Below are 25,234 nucleotides of genomic sequence, written 5' to 3'. Positions count from 1 at the left end.
AGAGCACTACCCTGGATTTCTGGATTACTAGTCCAGTGACAGTGCCACCAGACCAAATGGCAGGTGTGGAGCTGTTGCACTGGGACAGCTACAGACACTTTTGTGGGTGAGATTCTGACACATCTGGGAAGAAGTCAGGATGCTGTGCTCTAGCTCAGACCCTTTGTTGAGTGCACCTTTGAAATTGCTTAGCATTACATACCTAAAAACAGACAGTGCTGCATTCCTCAGCAATGACATTTCTCAGTTTGATCACAAAAATTCACCCAAACAATATAATTTAAAATCATGTGAAAATTCTAGATTTGTAATAAATTTTGCATTTTTTAATTTTTACCTTTCTTTTGTTTTGAAGATTGTTCCCTCATCACCAGTTCGTATCCCCAGCAGCAGGCTGCATCAGATCAAACAGGTAATGTAGATGCATGCTTCCTGTTGTAGTTAAAACTGAGAGATCGGATGGAAATTTCAGTACAGGGCATAAGTGTTCAATCATATGTTACTACTCCTGATTTGAGTGTGTGGGAACGTTCCACGTATATCACAGTATTTGTTTGCTGGGAGGTTTTTCAGCAGTAACCTACTTATTAATGCACTCTGCTTTGTAAGAGACACCCACAATGTTAAAAACAAAGACAGAATTACCTGGAAAAACTCAGCAGGTCTGGCAGCATCAGCAGAGAAGAAAAGAGTTGACGTTTCGAGTCCTCATGACCCTTCGACAGAACTTGAGTTCGAGTTCAAGAAAGATTTGAAATATAAGCTGGTTTAAGGTGTGGGGGGGAGAGAGAGAGAAGTGGTGGGGGGTGGTGTGGTTGTAGGCAAAAGCAGTGATAGAAGCAGATCATCAAAAGATGTCACAAACAACAGGACAAAAGAACACATAGGTGTTAAAGTTGGTGATATTATCTAAATGAATGTGCTGATTAAGAATGGATGGTAGGGCACTCAAGGTATAGCTCTAGTGGGGGTGGGGAGAGCATAAAAGATTTAAAATATTTAAAAATAATGGAAATAGATGGGAAAAGAAAAATCTATATAATTTATTGGAAAAAATACAAAAGGAAGGGGGAAACAGAAAGGGGGTGGGGATGGAGGGGGGAGCTCAAGACCTAAAGTTGTTGAATTCAGTGTTCAGTCCGGAAGGCTGTAAAGTGCCTAGTCAGAAGATGAGGTGTTGTTCCTCCAGTTTGCGTTGGGCTTCACTGGAACAATGCAGCAAGCCAAGGACAGACATGTGGGCAAGAGAGCAGGGTGGAGTGTTAAAATGGCAAGCGACAGGGAGGTTTGGGTCATTCTTGCGGACAGACCGCAGGTGTTCTGCAAAGCGGTCGCCCAGTTTACATTTGGTCTCTCCAATGTAGAGGAGACCACATTGGGAGCAACGAATGCAGTAGACTAAGTTGGGGGAAATGCAAGTGAAATGTTGCTTCAATTGAAAGGAGTGTTTGGGCCCTTGGACGGTGAGGAGAGAGGAAGTGAAGGGGCAGGTGTTGCATCTTTTGCGTGGGCATGGAGTGGGTGGTGTCATAGGAGGGGGTTGAGGAGTAGGGGGTGATGGAGGAGTGGACCAGGGTGTCCCGGAGGGAGCGATCCCTACGGAATGCCAATGGGGGGGGGTGAAGAGAAGATGTGTTTGGTGGTGGCATTATGCTGGAGTTGGCGGAAATGGCGGAGGATGATCCTTTGAATGCGGAGGCTGGTGGGGTGTTAAGTGAGGACAAGGGGGACCCTATCATGGTTCTGGGAGGGAGGAGAAGGCGTGAGGGCGGATGCGCGGGAGATGGGCTGGACACGGTTGAGGGCCCTGTCAACGACCGTGGGTGGAAAACCTCGGTTAAGGAAGAAGGAGGACATGTCAGAGGAACTGTTTTTGAAGGTAGCATCATCGGAACAGATGCGACGGAGGTGAAGGAACTGAGAGAATGGGATGGAGTCCTTACAGGAGGCGGGGTGTGAGGAGCTGTTGTCGAGGTAGCTGTGGGAGTCGGTGGGTTTGTAATGGATATTGGTGGACAGTCTATCACCAGAGATTGAGACAGAGAGGTCAAGGAAGGGAAGGGAAGTGTCAGAGATGGACCACGTGAAAATGATGGAGGGGTGGAGATTGGAAGCAAAATTAATAAATTTTTCCAAGTCCCGACGAGAGCATGAAGCAGCACCGAAGTAATCATCGATGTACCGGAGAAAGAGTTGTGGAAGGGGGCCAGAGTAGGACTGGAACAAGGAATGTTCCACATACCCCATAAAGAGACAGGCATAGCTGGGGCCCATGCGGGTACCCATAGCTACACCTTTTATTTGGAGGAAGTGAGAGGAGTTGAAGGAGAAATTGTTCAGTGTGAGAACAAGTTCAGCCAGACGGAGGAGAGTAGTGGTGGATGGGGATTGTTCGGGCCTCTGTTCGAGGAAGAAGCTAAGGGCCCTCAGACCATCCTGGTGGGGGATGGAGGTGTAGAGGGATTGGACGTCCATGGTGAAGAGGAAGTGGTTGGGGCCAGGGAACTGGAAATTGTTGATGTGACGTAAGGTGTCAGAGGAATCACGGACGTAGGTGGGAAGGGACTGGACAAGGGGAGAGAGAAGGGAGTCAAGATAACGAGAAATGAGTTCTGTGGGGCAGGAGCAAGCTGAGACGATCGGTCTACTGGGACAGTTCTGTTTGTGGATTTTGGGTAGGAGATAGAAGCGGGCCGTCCAAGGTTGGGCGACTATCAGGTTGGAAGCTGTGGGAGGAAGATCCCCAGAGGAGATGTTAACTTAATTTACAGACTGAAATGAAAATATGTATCAGTGTACAGTGCAAGCTGTTGGGTGTATATAAGTTATAACACACGGAAGTAAATTGCCTGATTTTATTTACATATTTTTGTTTTGTATGGATGCACTGACTTGTAATAAATCTTCTCATTCTTCTGGGACATAATAGCCTTGTGGCCTTAACTGAAGTGAGGGCAATATCCATTCTTTAAGAGATCCCTGTAAATAGCCGATTGTTAGTCAATCAGCACTCGTTATTTAATCTACAGAGTGGAGATGGACTTGAGAAAGTAGTTTCAGAAATTCATTCCACATAGCCACCCTATGAACAGACACCGCAACCACATTGTGACCATTTTGTCAGTGTAAAACCCAATAGATAATGTTGACACAGAAGTATACAATTGGAAATGTTGATCAAAAAGTACAACTAAAAATCCTCAGCAAGAAGTAAGATTTGTGGATAGGATGTGCAAAATTTTTCTCTGCTTTTTGTGTATATATTAATGATTTGGACTTAAATGTAGTGGACATGATCAAGAAGTTTGCAGATGACACAAAAATTGGCCGTGTGGTTGATATTGAGGAGGATAGGTGTAGACTGCGGGTGGATATCAATGGACTGGTCAGGTGGGAAGAAAAGAGGCAAATGGAATTCAACCCAGAGAAGTGTGAGGTATTGCATCTGGGAAGGTCAAACAATGCAAAGGGTTGCACAATAGATGTGAGGATACTGAGCGGTGTAGAGGAAATGAGGAATCTTGGAGTGAATGTCCACAAATCCCTGAAGGTGGCAGGACAGGTTGATAAGGTGGTTAAGAAGACATATAGAATCCTTTCATTTATTAGCTGAGGTATAGAATATAAGAGCCTGGAAGTTATGCTGGAACTATATTAAACATTACTTAGGCCACAACTTGAGTACTGCATGCAGTTCTGGTCACCTCATTACAGAAAGGATGTAATTGCATTAGAGAGAGGACAGAGGAGATTTATGAGGATGTTGTTGGGACTGGAAAATTATAGCTATAAGGAAAGATCGGATAGACTGGGGTTGTTCTCCTTTGAACAGAGGAGGCTGAGGGGAGATTTGATTAAGATTACAGGGTTGTGAGGAGCCTGGATAGAGTGGATGGGAAAGGCCTATTTATTTTAGCAGAGAGTTCAGTGACTAAGGGGAATAGATGATTAGTAGAAAAAAAATTTTCACCCAGAGGGTGGTAGGAGTCTGGAACTCACTGCCCGAAAGAGTAGCAGAGGCAGAAATCTTTGACTTATTTAAATGGTGTCTGGATATACACCCTGTGTGCAGTTCTGGTCTCCTTACCTAAGAAAGGACATACTTGTCATAGAGGGTGCAGCGAAAGTTCACCAGACTGAGTCTTGGGATGTTGTATGAGGGGAGATTGGGTTGACGAAGTCTGTTTTCACTGCAGTTTAAAAGAATGAGAGGGGATCTCATTGAAAAGTATAAAATTCTGACAGGGATGGACAGACTGGATGCAGGGATGATGTTTCCTTGGGCTGGTGGTCTAAAACAAGGGGTCACAGTCTCAGGATATGGGGTGGGCCATTTAGCACTGAGATGAGGAGAAACTTCTTCACTCAGAGATTGTGAACCTGTGGAATTCTCTATCACAGAGGGCTCTAAGGTCAAGTCACTGAATATATTTAAGAATGGACTTGATAGGTTTCTGGACTCTAAAGGTGTCAAGGGTGTGGGGAGAGAGCAGGAGTATGGCTTTGAGATAGATGATCAGCCATGATCGTGCTGAATGGCAGAGCAGGCTCAAAGAGCCGAATGATCTACTCCTGCTCCTGTTTTCTATGTTTCTTTGACGAATGAGGGTGGACCTCACCTGTAACAGTCATAGTCATAGAGGTCTACAGCATAGAAGAAGGCCCTTCAGCTCATCGAGTTTGCACCGGTCAAACAAGTACCTAACTATTCTAATCCCTATTTCCTGTTTTTCTAAGTGCCCTGCTATAACCTCCTTAACTATCAATTCTAGCACCTTTCCCATGACAGATGTTAAGCTAACTGCTCTATAGTTTCCTGTTTTCTGCCTCCCTCCCTACTTGAATAGAGGGGTTATATTTGCTGCTTTCCAGTCTGATGGAACCTATCCAGAATCTAGCGATTTTTGGAAAATTAACATCAATGTGCCTATGACCTTATTAGCCACCACTTTTAAGATTCTAGGATGTAATCCATCAGGACCCAGAGACTTTTCAGCCCACAGCTCCAACAGTTTGCTCAGTAAGGCTTCCCAAGTGATTGTAGTTTCACCAAGTTTCCCTCTCCCTTCCACCTCCTTGATTTAGGGCTATTACTGGAATGTTTCTTGCAACCTCTGTCATGAAGACAGAAGCAAAATATTTGTTAATTTCATCTGTCATTTCCTTATTACCTACTATTAAACCCTCACTCTCACAGTGCTTGCACAGTGCAAGGATAATACAGTGCCTGCACAGTATAAGGATGGTACAGTTGTTATGACCCCAACTGATGTTACTACTGGACAAGTCAGGTCCCAGGGTGGAACCTGGTTTGATAGATTCTAATTTTTATGTTTTGTTTAGAAACGTGGAGAGCGGCTACTGAACAGAGTCACAGGAGTCAATTGATGAGCTTTAAACAAAAGAATAAAACATATATTAAACAAGAAATGATGAACTATGACAATACTCCTTCACCCACAACTGTACCTTTACAGATATATACAGATTCATAAGGATAACACAAGTTACAAAATCTATCTTATACTTGAATGTTCACTGTAAGTATACAGTCCATGTAAAACAATAGGTGACCTGTGGTCAGATACACCACAGTCTGAAACCAAGTGACAGAAGCCACTCCAAAAAGATGCTATGGATCTCTCATCAACTGCCGCCAGACCCTTGTCACACATGAGCCAACCAGTCTCACTAAACTCCATTTTTCACACAAGGGTTTCCACTCTCGAAGAATTCCCTTTGGAATCTTCTCCCAAACAATGCTTTCTCTCGGATGCCTTGCACAAGGGTCCACCTCCAGGGTTTCAGTCTCTCCTTCTAATGTTCCTCTCCCCTGAATCGCCACGTGCATTCAAGCTTCGCCTTCCATGCACTCTCTCAGATACTCAGCCATGTCAACAGAACACCACTGCTTCACAGGTCCACAGTAAGGAGTCAGCCACCTAGGCTATCTCCTAGGTTCTTCTGACTTTTCGCAAGCCCACTTTGCCTTGACTCTGCTCCCTGCAGCTTTCTCTTTAATTTGGAGCCTTTTCCTCTGTTCCTTATTTTAACTTCACTGAACAGGATCTGTTCTACATTCCTTGTCCTTGTTCCTTGACTTAGCTGTCGTCTTGGGAACTTTTCCTGTCCCAACTCCCTGGTTTTGGGACTTTTCTTTTGTTTTTCTGGGAAATCTGCTCTCTGCAGTTCCCATCCTGTCTTCTCTGTGTCACTCTGGAAAATGGCCCTTCTTTTCTGGGTCACCCGATGATTTTTACTGTCATTCATTATGCTTTTGTTTGTTCTCCTGCGCAGGTGCAGGGCTCCCTTTAATGGAAAAGAACAAACTGTGCAGGGCTGGTTCCCGGCCTGAAGATGAGAATATGCCCAATTGCACATCTGTGGCTGTTCTCCAGTCAGCACCACGTGTAGAAGCTGAAGAACACAAGAAGGAACGAACTGCACATGTGCAGCCATTCTGTGTCCAGTGCAGATGGTACAGTGCCTCTCACTGTGAGGGTGGTACAGTGCCTCTCACTGTGAGGGTGGTACAGTGCCTCTCACTGTGAGGGTGGTACAGTGCCTCTCACTGTGAGGGTGGTACAGTGCCTCTCACTGTGAGGCTGGTACAGTGCCTCTCACTGTGAGGCTGGTACAGTGCCTCTCACTGTGAGGCTGGTACAGTGCCTCTCACTGTGAGGCTGGTACAGTGCCTCTCACTGTGAGGCTGGTACAGTGCCTCTCACTGTGAGGCTGGTACAGTGCCTCTCACTGTGAGGCTGGTACAGTGCCTCTCACTGTGAGGCTGGTACAGTGCCTCTCACTGTGAGGCTGGTACAGTGCCTCTCACTGTGCAGTCCGAGGACGTCGGACTGTGCCCGCAACGGTCCGAGGACGTCGGACTGTGCCCGCAACGGTCCGAGGACGTCGGACTGTGCCCGCAACGGTCCGAGGACGTCGGACTGTGCCCGCAACGGTCCGAGGACGTCGGACTGTGCCCGCAACGGTCCAAGGATGCACATACAAACATACAGACTAGGAGCAGGATTAGGTCACTCGGCCCTTCGAACCTGCTTTGCCATTCAATAAGATCCTGACTGATCTGACTGTAACCTTCTGCCAAGACCCCTCAGGATCTTGTATGTTTCACTCAAGTTGCCTGTTACTCTTCGAAAGTCTAGTGGACACATGCCTAGCCTGTCCAGCCTTTCCTCAGGAGATAACCTGCCCATTCCAGGTATTAATTTAGTAAACCTTCTCTGAACTGCTTCTAATGCATTTACATTCTTCCTTAAATAAGGCGACCAGTACTGTACACAGTATTGCAGATGTGACCTCACCAGCGTCCTGTACAACTGAAGCATAGCCTCCCTACTTTTGTATTCAATTCCCCTCACAATAAATAATAACATTCTATTTTCTTTCCTCATTTTTAAAAAATTCATTCATGGGATGTGGGCTTCACTGTCTGGGCCAGCATTTACTGCCCACCCCTGGTTGCCTTTGAGAAGGTGGTGGTGAGTTCCTTGAACCGCTGCAGTCCATGTGATGTAGGTACTCCCACAGTGCTGTTAGGAAGGGAGTTCCAGGACTTTGACCCAGCGACAGTGAAGGAACGGTGATATATTTCCAAGTCAGGATGGTGAGTGACTTGGAGGGGAACTTCTAGGTGTTGGTGTTCCCATCTATCTGCTGCCCCTTGTCCTTCTAGATGGTGGTGGTCTTGGGGTTTGGAAGTTGGTGTTTAAGGAGTCTTGCTGTACCTGCATTCTAGCCTTTTGTGATTCAGGCACTAGGATGCCCAGATCCCTCTGCATCTCCGAGCTCTGCAATTTCTCACCATTTAGATAATATGCTATTGTCTTCCTCGTCTTCTTCGTCTTCTTCTTCGTCCTCCTCCTACTACCTTAGGAGTCGAAGAGGCACACCAGTCAGCAGCTCAGAACCGGCCTGTGCTGATATCGAAAGCAGAGTGGAGAAAAAAACAAATGGTAACATCACAGGAAAACCTCAAGTTCATTGGTTGGTAAGAAACTGCTGTTAGTGACTGTTTTTAAATCGCTGTAAATTAGAAAAGCGTATTCTTTTGAAAGAAAAAGCTGTACTTGGATTTCAGTGAGAAACACCCAGGATTAAGGGAAAGTTAGTGGGGTGGTGAAAAAGGCATATGGGACACTTGCCTTTATCAATCGAGGTATAGATTACAAAAGTAGGGAGGTCATGTTGGAGTTGTATAGAACCTTGGTGAGGCCACAGCTGGAGTACTGTGTGCAGTTCTGGTTGCCACATTATAGGAAGGATGTGATTGCACTGGAGGGGGTGCAGAGGAGATTCACCAGGATGTTGCCTGGGATGAAACATTTAAGTTATGAAGAGAGGTTGGATAGACTTTCGTTGGAGCAGAGAAGACTGAGGGGTGACCTGATCGAGGTGTACAAGGTTATGATGGGCATGGACAGGGTGGATAGGGAGCAGCTGTTCCCCTTAGTTGAAGGGTCAGTCACAAGGGAACATAAGTTCAAGGTGAGGGGCAGGAGGTTTAGGGGGGATGTGAGGAAAAACCTTTTTACCCAGAGGGTGGTGACAGTCTGGAATGCACTGCCTGACAGGGTGGTGAAGGCGGGTTGCCTCACATCCTTTTTAAAAAATACCTGGATGAGTACTTGGCACGTCATAACGTTCAAAGCAATGGGCCAAGTGCTGGTAAATGGGATTAGTTAGGTAGGTCAGGTGTTTCACACATGTTGGCGCAGACTTGATGGGCCGAAGGGCCTCTTCTGCACTGTGTGATTCTGTGAGTCTGTTCAAAATCAAGAGGGGGCTGGATAGAGTAGACCGGAGGAACTGTTCCCACTCGCAAAAGGATTGAGAATGAGAGGGCACAGATTTAAAGTAATTTGCAAAGTAAGCTATTGTGATGTTAGAAAAAGCTTTTTAGCACAGCAAGTGGTTTGAGTCTGGATTGCATTGCCTGGACGTGTGATGGAGGCAGGTTCAATCAAGGCATTCAAGAAGGCATTGGATGATTATTTGAATAGAAACAATGTGCAAGAGTAAGTGGAAAAGGCAGGAGAATGGCACTAAGTCCTAATGCTCATTCGGAGAGCTGGTGTCGACATGTTGGGCTGAATGGCCTCCTTTTGTACTGTAACTATTCTGTGATGTGGCACCTTATCAAATACCTTCTGGAAATCTAAGTACAGTACATCCACCAGTTCCTCTTTATCCATAGCACATGTGACTCCGTCAAAGAAATCCTAGAAATTGGTTAAACACGATTCCTCCTCAGAAAACCATGTAGACTCTGCCTCATTACATTGAACTTATCTATGTGCCCTGTTATAATATCTTTAGTAATATCATCCAACATTTTCCCTTTAACAGCCATTAATCTAACTGGCCTATAGTTTTCTGCTCTCTGTCTCCCTCCTTTTTTGAATAAAGGAATTACATTTGCTATTTTCCAATCTAATGGCACCTTCCCTGAATCCAGGGGATTTTGGAAAATTAAAACCAACACATCAATTATCTCACTGGTCAATTCCTTTAAGGACCTGGGGATTTGTCGGCTCGCAGCTCCAACTGTTTGCTAAGTACCACTTCACTGGTGATTGTAATTTTCCTGATGGTACAGTCCCCTCACAGTGTGTAGTGTAAAGATGGTACAGTGTGCTCATTGTGTGGTGTAAAGATGGTACAGTCCCCTTACAGTGTGTAGTGTAAAGGTGGTACAGTCCCCTTACAGTCTGTAGTGTAAAGGTGGTACAGTCCCCTTAGTGTGTAGTGTAAAGATGGTACAGTCCCCTCAGTATGTAGTGTAAAAATGGTACAGTCCTCTGTGTGTTGTGTAAAGATGGTACAGCCCCTCACAGTTTGTAGTGTGAAGATGGTACAATCCCCTCACAGGGTGCAGTGAAAAGATGGCACAGTCCTCTCACAGCGTGTAGTGTAAAGATGGTACAGTCCACTCACAGTTTGTAGTGAAAATACGCCATAGTCCCCTAAGTGTGTAGTGTAAAGATGGTACAGTCCCCTCAGTGTTGAGTGTAAAGATGGTACAGTCCCCTCAGTGTGTGTAGTGTAAAGATGGTACAGTCCCCTCACAGTTTGTAGTGTAAAGATGGTACAGTCCCCTCACAGTGTGTAGTGTGAAGATGGTACCGTCCCCTCACAGTTTGTAGTGTAAAGATGGTACAGTCCCCTTACAGTGTGTAGTGTAAAGATGGTACAGTCCCCTCACAGTGTGTGGTGTGAAGATGGTACTGTCCGCTCAGTGTGTAAAGATGGTACTGTCCCCTTACAGTGTGTGGTGTAAAGATGGTACTGTCCCCTTACAGTGTGTGGTGTAAAGATGGTACCGTCCCCTCACAGTGTGTAGTGTAAAGATGGTACTGTCCCCTCACAGTGTGTAGTGTAAAGATGGTACTGTCCCCTCACAGTGTGTAGTGTAAAGATGGTACTGTCCCCTTACAGTGTGTGGTGTAAAGATGATACAGTCCCCTCAGTGTGTAGTGTAAAGATGGTACCGTCCCCTCACAGTGTGTAGTGTAAAGATGGTACTGTCCCCTTACAGGGTGTAGTGTAAAGATGGTACAGTCCCCTCACAGTGTGTAGTGTAAAGATGGTACAGTCCCCTCAGTGTGTAGTGTAAAGATGGTACTGTCCCCTCAGTGTGTGTGGTGTAAAGATGGTACTGTCCCCTCAGTGTGTGTGGTGTAAAGATGGTACAGTCCCCTCACAGTTTGTAGTGTGAAGATGGTACAGTCCCCTCACAGTGTGTAGTGTAAAGATGATACTGTCCCCTCACAGTGTGTAGTGTAGAGATGGTACAGTCCCCTCAGTGTTTAGTGTGAAGATGGTATAGTCCCCTCACAGTTTGTAGTGTGAAGATGGTACAGTCCCCTCACAGTGTGTAGTGTAAAGATGATACTGTCCCCTCACAGTGTGTAGTGTAAAGATGGTACAGTCCCCTCACAGTGTGTAGTGTAAAGATGTTACAGTCCCCTCACAGTGTGTAGTGTAAAGATGGTACTGTCGCCTCACAGTGTGGTGTAAAGATGGTACTGTCCCCTCACAGTTTGTAGTGTTAAGATGGTACAGTCCCCTCACAGGGTGTAGTGTAAAGATGGTACAGTTCCCTCACAGTGTGTAGTGTAAAGGTGGTACATTCCGATCACAGTGTGTAGTGTAAAGATGGTACATTCCGCTCAGTGTGTAGTGTGAAGGTGGTACTGTCCCCACAGTGTGTGTAGTGTAAAGATGGTACAGTGTGTGGTTTAAAGATGGTACAGTCACCTCACAGTTTGTAGTGTGAAGATGGTACAGTCCCCTCACAGGGTGTAGTGTAAAGATGGTACAGTCCCCTCATAGTGTGTAGTGTGAAGATGGTACAGTCCCCTCAGTGTGTAGTGTAAAGATGGTATTGTCCCCTCAGTGTGTGTGGTGTAAAGATGGTACAGTGTGTGGTGTAAAGATGGTACAGTGTGTGGTGTAAAGATGGTACATTCCCCTCACAGTTTGTAGTGTGAAGATGGTACAGTCCCCTCACAGGGTGTAATGTAAAGATGGTACAGTCCCCTCACAGTGTGTAGTGTGAAGATGGTACAGTCCCCTCACAGTGTGTAGTGTAAAGATGGTACAGTCCCCTCACAGTGTATAGTGTAAAGATGGTACAGTCCCCTCACAGTGTGTAGTGTACAGATGGTATAGTGTATGGTGTAAAGATGGTACAGTCCCCTTACAGTGTGTAGTATAAAGATGGGACTGTCCCTTCACAGTGTGTAGTGTAAAGATGATACAGTCCCCTCAGTGTTTAGTGTGAAGATGGTACAGTCCCCTCACAGTGTGTAGTGCAAAGATGGTACAGTCTCCTCACAGTATGTAGTGTAAAGATGGTACAGTCCCCTCACAGTGTGTTTTGTGTAAAGATGGTACTGTCCCCTTACAGTGTGTGGTGTGAAGATGGTACAGGCCCCTCACAGTGTGTAGTGTAAAGATGGTACGGTCCCCTCACAGTGTGTAGTGTAAAGATGGTACCGTCTCCTCACAGTATGTAGTGTAAAGATGGTACCGTCCCCTCACAGTGTGTAGTGTAAAGATGGTACCGTCCCCTCACAGTGTGTAGTGTAAAGATGGTACGGTCCCCTCACAGTGTGTAGTGTAAAGATGGTACGGTCCCCTCACAGTGTGTAGTGTAAAGATGGTACCGTCCCCTCACAGTGTGTAGTGTGAAGATGGTACGGTCCCCTCACAGTGTGTAGTGTAAATATGGTAGTCCCCTCATAGTGTGTAGTGTAAATATGGTACAGTCCCCTCAGTGTGTAGTATAAAGATGGTACTGTTCCCTCAGTGTGTGTGGTGTAAAGATGGTACAGTCACCTCACAGTTTGTAGTGTGAAGATGGTACAGTCCCCTCACAGGGTGTAGTGTAAAGATGGTACAGTCCCCTCATAGTGTGTAGTGTGAAGATGGTACTGTCACTTTACAGTGTGTAGTGTGAAGATGCTACTGTCCCCTCACAGTGTGTAGTGTGAAGATGGTACTGTCACATTACAGTGTATGGTGTGAAGATGCTACTGTCCCCTCACAGTGTGTAGTGTGAAGATGGTACAGTCCCCTCACAGTGTATAGTGTGAAGATGGTACTGTCACTTTACAGTGTGTAGTGTGAAGATGGTACAGTCCCCTCACAGTGTATAGTGTGAAGATGGTACTGTCACTTTACAGTGTATGGTGTGAAGATGGTACTGTCCCCTCACAGTGTGTAGTGTGAAGATGGTACAGTCCCCTCACAGCGTATAGTGTGAAGATGGTACTGTCACTTTACAGTGTATGGTGTGAAGATGGTACAGTCCCCTCACAGTGTATAGTGTGAAGATGGTACTGTCACTTTACAGTGTGTAGTGTGAAGATGGTACAGTCCCCTCACAGTGTGTAGTGTGAAGATGGTACAGTCCCCTCACAGTGTATAGTGTGAAGATGGTACTGTCACTTTACAGTGTGTAGTGTGAAGATGGTACTGTCCCCTCACAGTGTATAGTGTGAAGATGGTGCTGTCACTTTACAGTGTGCAGTGTGAAGATGGTACAGTCCCCTCACAGTGCGTAGTGTGAAGATGGTACAGTCCCCTCACAGTGTATGGTGTGAAGATGGTACAGTCCCCTCAGTGTGTAGTGTGAAGATGGTACAGTCCCCTCAGTGTGTAGTGTGAAGATGGTACAGTCCCCTCACAGGGTGTAATGTAAAGATGGTACAGTCCCCTCACAGGGTGTAGTGTAAAGATGGTACAGTCCCCTCACAGTGTGTAGTGTGAAGATGGTACAGTCCCCTCACAGGGTGTAGTGTAAAGATGGTACAGTCCCCTCACAGTGTGTAGTGTAAAGATGGTACTGTCCCCTTACTGTGTGTGGTGTAAAGATGGTACCGTCCCCTCAGTGTGTAGTGTAAAGATTTTACAGTCCCCTCAGTGTGTAGTGTAAAGATGGTACCGTCCCTTCACAGTGTGTAGTGTGAAGATGGTACTGTCCCCTCAGTGTGTAGTGGAAAGATGGTACCGTCCCCTCACAGTGTGTAGTGTAAAGATGGTACAGTCCCCTCACAGTGTATAGTGTAAAGATGGTACAGTCCCCTCAGTGTGTGTGGTGTAAAGATGGTACAGTCCCCTCACAGTTTGTAGTGTAAAGATGGTACAGTCCCCTCAGTGTGTGTGGTGTAAGGATGGTACAGTCCCCTCACAGTTTGTAGTGTAAAGATGGTACAGTCCCCTTACCGTGTGTATTGCAAAGATCGTACAGTTCCCTCACAGTGTGTAGTGTAAAGATGGTACTGTCCCCTCACAGTGTGTAGTGTAAAGATGGTACTGTCCCCTTACCGTGTGTTGTGTAAAGATGGTACAGTCCCCTCACAGTGTGTAGTGTGAAGATGGTACAGTCCCCTCACAGTGTGTAGTGTAAAGATGGTACATTCCCCTCAGTGTGTAGTGTAAAGATGGTACATTCCCCTCAGTGTGTGTGGTGTAAAGATGGTGCAGTCCTCTCATGGTTTGTAGTGTGAAGATGGTACAGTCCCCTCACAGTTTATAGTGTAAATATGGTACTGTCCCCTTACAGTGTGTGGTGTGAAGATGGTACTGTCCGCTCAGTGTGTGTGGTGTAAAGATGGTACAGTCCCCTCAGTGTGTAGTGTAAAGATGGTACAGTCCCCTCAGTGTGTAGTGTAAAGATGGTACAGTCCCCTCACAGTGTGCAGGGTAAAGATGGTACAGCCCCCTCACAGTGTGTAGTGTAAAAATGGTACAGTCCCCTCACAGTGTGTAGTGTAAAGATGGTACAGTCCCCTCACAGTTTGTAGTGTAAGGATGGTACAGTGTGCTCAGTGTGTAGTGTAAATATGGCATAGTCCCCTCAGTGTGTAGTGTAAATATGGTACAGTCCCCTCAGTGTGTAGTGTAAAGATGGTACGGGCCCCTCAGTGTGTAGTGTAAAGATGGCACAGACCCCTCAGTGTGTGTGGTGTAAAGATGGTACAGTGTGTGTGGTGTAAAGATGGTACAGTCCCCTCACAGTTTGTAGTGTGAAGATGGTACAGTCACCTCACAGGGTGTAGTGTGAAGATGGTACAGTCCCCTCACAGGGTGTAGTGTAAAGATGGTACAGTCCCCTCACAGTGTGTAGTGTGAAGATGGTACAGTCCCCTCACAGTGTGTAGTGTGAAGGTGGTACAGTCCCCTCAGTGTGTAGTGTAAAGATGGTACAGTCCCCTCAGTGTGTAGTGTAAAGATGGTACAGTCCCCTCAGTGTGTAGTGTAAATATGGTTCAGTCCCCTCAGTGTGTGGTGTAAAGATGGTACTGTCCCCTCACAGGGTGTAGTGTAAAGATGGTACTGTCCCCTCAGTCTGTGTGGTGTAAAGATGGTACAGTGTGTAGTGTAAAGATGGTACAGTGTGTGGTATAAAGATGGTACAGTCCCCTCACAGTTTGTAGTGTGAAGATGGTACTGTCCCCTCACAGGGTGTAGTGTAAAGATGGTACTGTCCCCTTACATTGTGTGGTGTGAAGATGGTACAGTCCCCTCACAGTGTATAGTGTGAAGATGGTACAGTCCCCTCACAGTGTACAGTGTAAAGATGGTACAATCCCCTCACAGTGTGTAGTGTACAGATGGTACAGTGTGTGGTGTAAAGATGGTACTGTCCCCTCAGTGTGTGTGGTGTAAAGATGGTACTGTCCCCTCAGTGTGTGTGGTGTAAAGATGGTACTGTCCCCTCAGTGTGTGTAGTTTAAAGATGGTACAGTCCCCTCACAGTTTGTAGTGTGAAGATGGTACAGTCCCCTCACAGTGTATAGTGTGAAGATGGTACTGTCACTTTACAGTGTATGGTGTAAAGATGGTATAGTGTGTGGTGTAAAGATGGTACAGTCCCTCACAGTTTGTAGCGTAAAGATGGTACAGTCCCCTCACAGTTTGTAGTGTGAAGATGGTACAGTCCCCTCACAGGGTGTAGTGTAAAGATGGTACAGTCCCCTCACAGTGTGTAGTGTGAAGATGGTACAGTCCCCTCACAGTGTGCAGTGTACAGATGGTACAGTGTGTGGTGTAAAGATGGTACTGTCCCCTCAGTGTGTGTGGTGTAAAGATGGTACAGTCCTCTCACAGTTTGTAGTGTGAAGATGGTACAGTCCCCTCACAGTTTGTAGTGTGAAGATGGTACAGTCCCCTCACAGTGTATAGTGTGAAGATGGTACTGTCACTTTACAGTGTATGGTGTAAAGATGGTATAGTGTGTGGTGTAAAGATGGTACGGTCCCTCACAGTTTGTAGCGTAAAGATGGTACAGTCCCCTCACAGTTTGTAGTGTGAAGATGGTACAGTCCCCTCACAGGGTGTAGTGTAAAGATGGTACTGTCCCCTCACAGTGTGTAGTGTGGTGATGGTACAGTCCCCTCACAGTGTGTAGTGTGAAGATGGTACAGTCCCCGCACAGTGTATGGTGTGTAGATGGTACAGTCCCCTCACAGGGTGTAATGTAAAGATGGTACAGTCCCTTCACAGGGTGTAGTGAAAAGATGGTACAGTCCCCTCAGTGTGTATTGTAAAGATGGTACCGTCCCCTCACAGGGTGTAGTGTAAAGATGGTACTGTCCCCTTACAGTGTGTAGTGTAAAGATGGTACAGTCCCCTCAGAGTGTAGTGTAAAGATTTTACTGTCCCCTTAGTGTCCGTGGTGTAAAGATGGTACACTGTGTGGTGTAAAGATGGTACAGTGTGTGTGGTGTAAAGATGGTACAGTCCCCTCATAGTTTGTAGTGTGAAGATGTTTCCGTCCCCTCACAGGGTGTAGTGTGAAGATGGTACAGTCCCCTCACAGTGTGTAGTGTGAAGATGGTACAGTCCCCTCACAGTATGTAGTGTGAAGATGGTACAGTCCCCTCACAGTGTGTAGTGTAAAGATGATACTGTCAACTCACAGTTTGTAGTGTGAAGATGGTACAGTCCCCTCAGTGTATAGTGTGAAGATGGTACTGTCCCTGTGCAGTGTGTGGTGTGAAGATGGTACAGTCCCCTCACAGTTTGTAGTGTGAAGATGGTACTGTCCCTGTGCAGTGTGTGGTGTGAAGATGGTACTGTCCCCTCACAGTTTGTAGTGTGAAGATGGTACTGTCCCTGTGCAGTGTGTGGTGTGAAGATGGTACTGTCCCCTCACAGTGTGTAGTAGAAATATGGTACAATCCCCTCAGTATGTAGTGCAAAGATGGTACAGTCCCCTCAGTGTGTAGTATAAAGATGGTACTGTCCCCTCAGTGTGTATGGTGTAAAGATGGTATAGTGTGTGGTGTAAAGATGTTACAGTCCCCTCACAGTTTGTAGTGTGAAGATGGTACAGTCCCCTCACAGGGTGTAGTGTGAAGATGGTACAGTCCCCTCACAGGGTGTAGTGTAAAGATGGTACTGTCCCCTCACAGTGTGTAGTGTAAAGATGGTACAGAGCCCTCAGTGTGTAGTGTAAAGATGGTACAGAGCCCTCAGTGTGTAGTGTAAAGATGGTACAGTCCCCTCAGTGTGTAGTGTAAATATGGTACAGTCCCCTCAGTCTGTGTGGTGTAAAGATGGTACAGTGTGTGGTGTAAAGATGGTACAGTCCCCTCACAGTTTGTAGTGTGAAGATGGTACTGTCCCCTTACATTGTGTGGTGTGAAGATGGTACAGTCCCCTCACAATGTGTAGTATAAAGATGGTACAGTCCCCTCACAGTCTGTAGTGGAAAGATGGTACCGTCCCCTCACAGTGTGTAGTGTAAAGATGGTACCGTCCCCTCACATTGTGTAGTGTAAAGATGGTACAGTCCCCTCACAGTGTGTAGTGTAAAGGTGGTACAGTCCCCTCAGTGTGTTGTGTAAAGATGGTACGGGCCCCTCAGTGTGTAGTGTAAAGATGGTACACTGTGTGGTGTAAAGATGGTACAGTCCCCTCATTGTGTAGTGTAAAGATGGTACCATCCCATCACAGTGTGTAGTGTAAAGATGGTACCGTCTCCTCACAGTGTGTAGTGTAAAGATGGTACCATCCCATCACAGTGTGTAGTGTAAAGATGGTACTGTCTCCTCACAGTGTGTAGTGTAAAGATGGTACCATCCCCTCACAGTGTGTAGTGTAAAGATGGTACAGTCCCCTCAGTGTGTAGTATAAAGATGGTACAGTGTTCTCAGTGTGTTTGGTGTAAGGATGGTACAGTGTGCGGTGTGAAGATGGTACAGTCCCCTCACAGGGTGTAGTGTAAAGATGGTACAGAGTGCTCAGTGTCTAGTGTAAATATGGCATAGTCACCTCAGTGTGTTTTGTGTAAAGATGGTACAGTCCCCTCACAATTTGTAGTGTGAAGATGGTACAGTCCCCTCAGTGTATAGTGTGAAGATGGTACTGTCGCTTTGCAGTGTGTGGTGTGAAGATGGTACTGTCCATTCAGTGTGTAGTAGAAATATGGTACAATCCCCTCAGTATGTAGTGCAAAGATGGTACAGTCCCCTTAGTGTGTAGTATAAAGATGGTACCGTCCCCTCAGTGTGTGTGGTGTAAAGATGGTATAGTGTGTGGTGTAAAGATGGTACAGTCCCCTCACAGTTTGTAGTGTGAAGATGGTACTGTCCCCTTACATTGTGTGGTGTGAAGATGGTACAGTCCCCTCACAGTGTATAGTGTAAAGATGGTACAGTCCCCTCACAGTGTGCAGTGTACAGATGGTACAGTGTGTGGTGTAAAGATGGTACTGTCCCCTCAGTGTGTGTGGTGTAAAGATGGTACAGTCCTCTCACAGTTTGTAGTGTGAAGATGGTACAGTCCCCTCAGTGTGTAGTATGGAGATGGTACTGTCACTACAGTGTATGGTGTGAAGATGCTACTGTCCCCTCACAGTGTGTAGTGTGAAGATGGTACCGTCCCTTCACAGTGTGTAGTGTGAAGATGGTACTGTCCCCTCAGTGAGTGTGGTGTAAAGATGGTGCAGTCCTCTCATGGTTTGTAGTGTGAAGATGGTACAGTCCCCTCACAGTTTATAGTGTAAATATGGTACTGTCCCCTTACAGTGTGTGTTGTGAAGATGGTACTGTCCGCTCAGTTTGTGTGGTGTGAAGATGGTACAGTCCCCTCACAGTGTGTAGTGTAAAGATGGTACAGTCCTCTCAGTGTGTAGTGTAAAAATGGTACAGTCCCCTCACAGTGTGTAGTGTAAAGATGGTACAGTCCCCTCATAGTGTGTAGTGTAAAGATGGTACAGTCCCCTCATAGTGTGTAGTGTAAAGATGGTACAGTCCCCTCACAGTTTATAGTGTAAAGATGGTACTGTCCCCTTACAGTGTGTGTGGTGTGAAGATGGTACAGTCCCCTCACAGTGTGTAGTGTAAATATGGTATAGTCCCCTCAGTGTGTAGTGTAATTATGGTACGGGCCCCTCAGTGTGTAGTGTAAAGATGGCACAGACCCCTCAGTGTGTGTGGTGTAAAGATGGTACAGTGTGTGTGGTGTAAAGATGGTACTGTGTGTGTGGTGTAAAGATGGTACTGTGTGTGTGGTGTAAAGATGGTACATTCCCCTCACAGTTTGTAGTGAGAAGATGTTTCAGTCCCCTCACAGGGTGTAGTGTGAAGATGGTACAGTCCCCTCACAGGGTGTAGTGTAAAGATGGCACAGACCCCTCAGTGTGTGTGGTGTAAAGATGGTACAGTGTGTGTGGTGTAAGGATGGTACAGTCCCCTCACAGTTTGTAGTGTGAAGATGTTTCAGTCCCCTCACAGGTTGCAGTGTGAAGATGGTACAGTCCCCTTACAGTTTATATTGTGAAGATGGTACAGTCCCCTCACAATGTGTAGTGTAAAGGTGGTACAGTCCCCTCACAGTCTGTAGTGTAAAGATGGAACCGTCCCCTCACAGTGTGTAGTGTAAACATGGTACAGTCCCCTAAGTGTGTAGTGTAAAGATGGTACAGTCCCCTCAGTGTGTAGTATAAAGATGGTACTGTCCCCTCAGTGTGTATGGTGTAAAGATGGTATAGTGTGTGGTGTAAAGATGTTACAGTCCCCTCACAGTTTGTAGTGTGAAGATGGTACAGTCCCCTCACAGGGTGTAGTGTGAAGATGGTACAGTCCCGTCACAGGGTGTAGTGTAAAGATGGTACTGTCCCCTCACAGTGTGTAGTGTAAAGATGGTACAGAGCCCTCAGTGTGTAGTGTAAAGATGGTACAGAGCCCTCAGTGTGTAGTGTAAAGATGGTACAGTCCCCTCAGTGTGTAGTGTAAATATGGTACAGTCCCCTCAGTCTGTGTGGTGTAAAGATGGTACAGTGTGTGGTGTAAAGATGGTACAGTCCCCTCACAGTTTGTAGTGTGAAGATGGTACTGTCCCCTTACATTGTGTGGTGTGAAGATGGTACAGTCCCCTCACAATGTGTAGTATAAAGATGGTACAGTCCCCTCACAGTCTGTAGTGGAAAGATGGTACCGTCCCCTCACAGTGTGTAGTGTAAAGATGGTACCGTCCCCTCACATTGTGTAGTGTAAAGATGGTACAGTCCCCTCAGTGTGTAGTGTAAAGGTGGTACAGTCCCCTCAGTGTGTTGTGTAAAGATGGTACGGGCCCCTCAGTGTGTAGTGTAAAGATGGTACACTGTGTGGTGTAAAGATGGTACAGTCCCCTCATTGTGTAGTGTAAAGATGGTACCATCCCATCACAGTGTGTAGTGTAAAGATGGTACCGTCTCCTCACAGTGTGTAGTGTAAAGATGGTACCGTCCCATCACAGTGTGTAGTGTAAAGATGGTACCGTCTCCTCACAGTGTGTAGTGTAAAGATGGTACCGTCCCATCACAGTGTGTAGTGTAAAGATGGTACCGTCTCCTCAGTGTGTAGTATAAAGATGGTACAGTGTTCTCAGTGTGTTTGGTGTAAGGATGGTACAGTGTGTGGTGTGAAGATGGTACAGTCCCCTCACAGGGTGTAGTGTAAAGATGGTACAGAGTGCTCAGTGTCTAGTGTAAATATGGCATAGTCACCTCAGTGTGTTTTGTGTAAAGATGGTACAGTCCCCTCACAATTTGTAGTGTGAAGATGGTACAGTCCCCTCAGTGTATAGTGTGAAGATGGTACTGTCGCTTTGCAGTGTGTGGTGTGAAGATGGTACTGTCCATTCAGTGTGTAGTAGAAATATGGTACAATCCCCTCAGTATGTAGTGCAAAGATGGTACAGTCCCCTTAGTGTGTAGTATAAAGATGGTACCGTCCCCTCAGTGTGTGTGGTGTAAAGATGGTATAGTGTGTGGTGTAAAGATGGTACAGTCCCCTCACAGTTTGTAGTGTGAAGATGGTACTGTCCCCTTACATTGTGTGGTGTGAAGATGGTACAGTCCCCTCACAGTGTATAGTGTAAAGATGGTACAGTCCCCTCACAGTGTGCAGTGTACAGATGGTACAGTGTGTGGTGTAAAGATGGTACTGTCCCCTCAGTGTGTGTGGTGTAAAGATGGTACAGTCCTCTCACAGTTTGTAGTGTGAAGATGGTACAGTCCCCTCAGTGTGTAGTATGGAGATGGTACTGTCACTACAGTGTATGGTGTGAAGATGCTACTGTCCCCTCACAGTGTGTAGTGTGAAGATGGTACCGTCCCTTCACAGTGTGTAGTGTGAAGATGGTACTGTCCCCTCAGTGAGTGTGGTGTAAAGATGGTGCAGTCCTCTCATGGTTTGTAGTGTGAAGATGGTACAGTCCCCTCACAGTTTATAGTGTAAATATGGTACAGTCCCCTAACAGTGTGTGTTGTAAAGATGGTACTGTCCGCTCAGTTTGTGTGGTGTGAAGATGGTACAGTCCCCTCACAGTGTGTAGTGTAAAGATGGTACAGTCCTCTCAGTGTGTAGTGTAAAAATGGTACAGTCCCCTCACAGTGTGTAGTGTAAAGATGGTACAGTCCCCTCATAGTGTGTAGTGTAAAGATGGTACAGTCCCCTCATAGTGTGTAGTGTAAAGATGGTACAGTCCCCTCACAGTTTATAGTGTGAAGATGGTACAGTCCCCTCACAGTGTGTAGTGTAAATATGGTATAGTCCCCTCAGTGTGTAGTGTAATTATGGTACGGGCCCCTCAGTGTGTAGTGTAAAGATGGCACAGACCCCTCAGTGTGTGTGGTGTAAAGATGGTACAGTGTGTGTGGTGTAAAGATGGTACTGTGTGTGTGGTGTAAAGATGGTACTGTGTGTGTGGTGTAAAGATGGTACATTCCCCTCACAGTTTGTAGTGAGAAGATGTTTCAGTCCCCTCACAGGGTGTAGTGTGAAGATGGTACAGTCCCCTCACAGGGTGTAGTGTAAAGATGGCACAGACCCCTCAGTGTGTGTGGTGTAAAGATGGTACAGTGTGTGTGGTGTAAGGATGGTACAGTCCCCTCACAGTTTGTAGTGTGAAGATGTTTCAGTCCCCTCACAGGTTGCAGTGTGAAGATGGTACAGTCCCCTTACAGTTTATATTGTGAAGATGGTACAGTCCCCTCACAATGTGTAGTGTAAAGGTGGTACAGTCCCCTCACAGTCTGTAGTGTAAAGATGGAACCGTCCCCTCACAGTGTGTAGTGTAAACATGGTACAGTCCCCTAAGTGTGTAGTGTAAAGATGGTACAGTCCCCTTACAGTGTATAGTGTGAAGATGGTACTGTCCCCTCAGTGAGTGTGGTGTAAAGATGGTACAGTCCCCTCATAGTGTATAGTGAAAAGATGGTACTGTCCCCTTACAGTGTGTGGTGGTGTAAAGATGGTACCGTCCCCTCAGTGTGTAGTGTAAAGATTTTACAGTCCCCTCAGTGTGTAGTGTAAAGATGGTACCGTCCCTTCACAGTGTGTAGTGTGAAGATGGTACTGTCCCCTCAGTGAGTGTGGTGTAAAGATGGTGCAGTCCTCTCATGGTTTGTAGTGTGAAGATGGTACAGTCCCCTCACAGTGTGTAGTGTAAAGATGGTACAGTCCTCTCAGTGTGTAGTGTAAAAATGGTACAGTCCCCTCACAGTGTGTAGTGTAAAGATGGTACAGTCCCCTCATAGTTTGTAGTGTAAAGATGGTACAGTCCCCTCATAGTGTGTAGTGTAAAGATGGTACAGTCCCCTCACAGTTTGTAGTGTAAAGATGGTACAGTCCCCTCACAGGTTGCAGTGTGAAGATGGTACAGTCCCCTTACAGTTTATATTGTGAAGATGGTACAGTCCCCTCACAATGTGTAGTGTAAAGATGGTACAGTCCCCTCACAGTGTGTAGTGTAAAGATGGTACAGTCCCCTCACAGTTTATAGTGTGAAGATGGTACAGTCCCCTCACAGTGTGTAGTGTAAAGATGGTACAGTCCCCTAAGTGTGTAGTGTAAAGATGGTACAGTCCCCTTACAGTGTATGGTGTAAAGATGGTACTGTCCCCTCAGTGAGTGTGGTGTAAAGATGGTACAGTCCCCTCACAGTGTGTAGTGTAAAGATGGTACAGTCCCCTCACAGTTTATAGTGTGAAGATGGTACAGTCCCCTCACAGTGTGTAGTGTAAAGATGGTACAGTCCCCTAAGTGTGTAGTGTAAAGATGGTACAGTCCCCTTACAGTGTATAGTGTGAAGATGGTACTGTCCCCTCAGTGAGTGTGGTGTAAAGATGGTACAGTCCCCTCATAGTGTATAGTGAAAAGATGGTACTGTCCCCTTACAGTGTGTGGTGGTGTAAAGATGGTACCGTCCCCTCAGTGTGTAGTGTAAAGATTTTACAGTCCCCTCAGTGTGTAGTGTAAAGATGGTACCGTCCCTTCACAGTGTGTAGTGTGAAGATGGTACAGTCCCCTCAGTGTGTAGTGTAAAGATGGTACAGTCCCCTCACTGTGTAGTGTAAAGATGGTACTGTCCCCTCAGTGAGTGTGGTGTAAAGATGGTGCAGTCCTCTCATGGTTTGTAGTGTGAAGATGGTACAGTCCCCTCACAGTGTGTAGTGTAAAGATGGTACAGTCCTCTCAGTGTGTAGTGTAAAAATGGTACAGTCCCCTCACAGTGTGTAGTGTAAAGATGGTACAGTCCCCTCAAAGTGTGTGGTGTAAAGATGGTACAGTCCCCTCATAGTGTGTAGTGTAAAGATGGTACAGTCCCCTCACAGTTTGTAGTGTAAAGATGGTACAGTCCCCTCACAGGTTGCAGTGTGAAGATGGTACAGTCCCCTTACAGTTTATATTGTGAAGATGGTACAGTCCCCTCACAATGTGTAGTGTAAAGATGGTACAGTCCCCTCACAGTGTGTAGTGTAAAGATGGTACAGTCCCCTCACAGTTTATAGTGTGAAGATGGTACAGTCCCCTCACAGTGTGTAGTGTAAAGATGGTACAGTCCCCTAAGTGTGTAGTGTAAAGATGGTACAGTCCCCTTACAGTGTATGGTGTAAAGATGGTACTGTCCCCTCAGTGAGTGTGGTGTAAAGATGGTACAGTCCCCTCATAGTGTAAAGATGGTACAGTCCCCTTACAGTGTATGGTGTGAAGATGGTACAGTCCCCTCACTGTGTAGTGTAAAGATGGTACTGTCCCCTCAGTGAGTGTGGTGTCAAGATCGTACAGTTCTCTCACAGTGTGTCGTGTAAAGATGGTACAGTCCCCTCACAGTTTGTAGTGTGAAGATGGTACTGTCCCCTCACAGTGTGTAGTGTAAAGATGGTACTGTCCCCTCACAGTGTGTAGTGTAAAGATGGTACAGTCCCTCACAGTGTGTAGTGTAAAGATGGTACTGTCCCCTCACAGTGTGTAGTGTAAAGATGGTACTGTCCCCTCACAGTGTGTAGTGTAAAGATGGTACAGTCCCTCACAGTGTGTAGTGTAAAGATGGTACTGTCCCCTCACAGTGTGTAGTGTAAAGATGGTACTGTCCCCTCACAGTGTGTAGTGTAAAGATGGTACTGTCCCCTCACAGTGTGTAGTGTAAAGATGGTACTGTCCCCTCACAGTGTGTAGTGTAAAGATGGTACTGTCCCCTCACAGTGTGTAGTGTAAAGATGGTACTGTCCCCTCACAGTGTGTAGTGTAAAGATGGTACAGTCCCTCACAGTGTGTAGTGTAAAGATGGTACTGTCCCCTCACAGTGTGTAGTGTAAAGATGGTACTGTCCCCTCACAGTGTGTAGTGTAAAGATGGTACAGTCCCTCACAGTGTGTAGTGTAAAGATGGTACTGTCCCCTCACAGTGTGTAGTGTAAAGATGGTACTGTCCCCTCACAGTGTGTAGTGTAAAGATGGTACTGTCCCCTCACAGTGTGTAGTGTAAAGATGGTACTGTCCCCTCACAGTGTGTAGTGTAAAGATGGTACTGTCCCCTCACAGTGTGTAGTGTAAAGATGGTACTGTCCCCTCACAGTGTGTAGTGTAAAGATGGTACTGTCCCCTCACAGTGTGTAGTGTAAAGATGGTACTGTCCCCTCACAGTGTGTAGTGTAAAGATGGTACAGTCCCCTCACAGTGTATAGTGTAAAGATGGTACAGTCCCCTCACAGTGTGTAGTGTAAAGATGGTACTGTCCCCTCACAGTGTGTAGTGTAAAGATGGTACAGTCCCCTCACAGTGTATAGTATAAAGATGGTGCTGTCCACTTAGTGTGTGGTGTAAAGATGTTACAGTCCCCTCAAAGTGTGTGGTGTAAAGATGGTACAGTCCCCTCACAGTGTGTAGTGTAAAGATGGTGCAGTCCCCTCACAGTGTGTAGTTTAAATATGGTGC

At 46.2% G+C, this 25,234-nt stretch overlaps 1 protein-coding gene across 3 annotated transcripts in view; it reads left to right on the top strand.

Moving 5' to 3' along the window:
* pabir2 (PABIR family member 2) overlaps nt 1-25,234 on the top strand; it is a 170,938-nt gene that overhangs the window by 42,384 nt on the left and 103,320 nt on the right. For all 3 annotated transcript variants that reach the window (XM_041194832.1, XM_041194831.1, XM_041194833.1), the window contains exon 3: nt 356-412. In XM_041194832.1, coding sequence (XP_041050766.1) covers nt 356-412 — 57 coding nt within the window. The remainder of the gene's footprint in view (nt 1-355; nt 413-25,234) is intronic.

This window comes from Carcharodon carcharias, chromosome 9, assembly GCF_017639515.1.
Source record: "Carcharodon carcharias isolate sCarCar2 chromosome 9, sCarCar2.pri, whole genome shotgun sequence".
Classification (NCBI taxonomy): Eukaryota; Metazoa; Chordata; class Chondrichthyes; order Lamniformes; family Lamnidae; genus Carcharodon; species Carcharodon carcharias.
The sequence above is the reverse complement of the archived record's forward strand: the minus strand, read 5'-3'. Positions and strand labels throughout refer to the sequence as shown.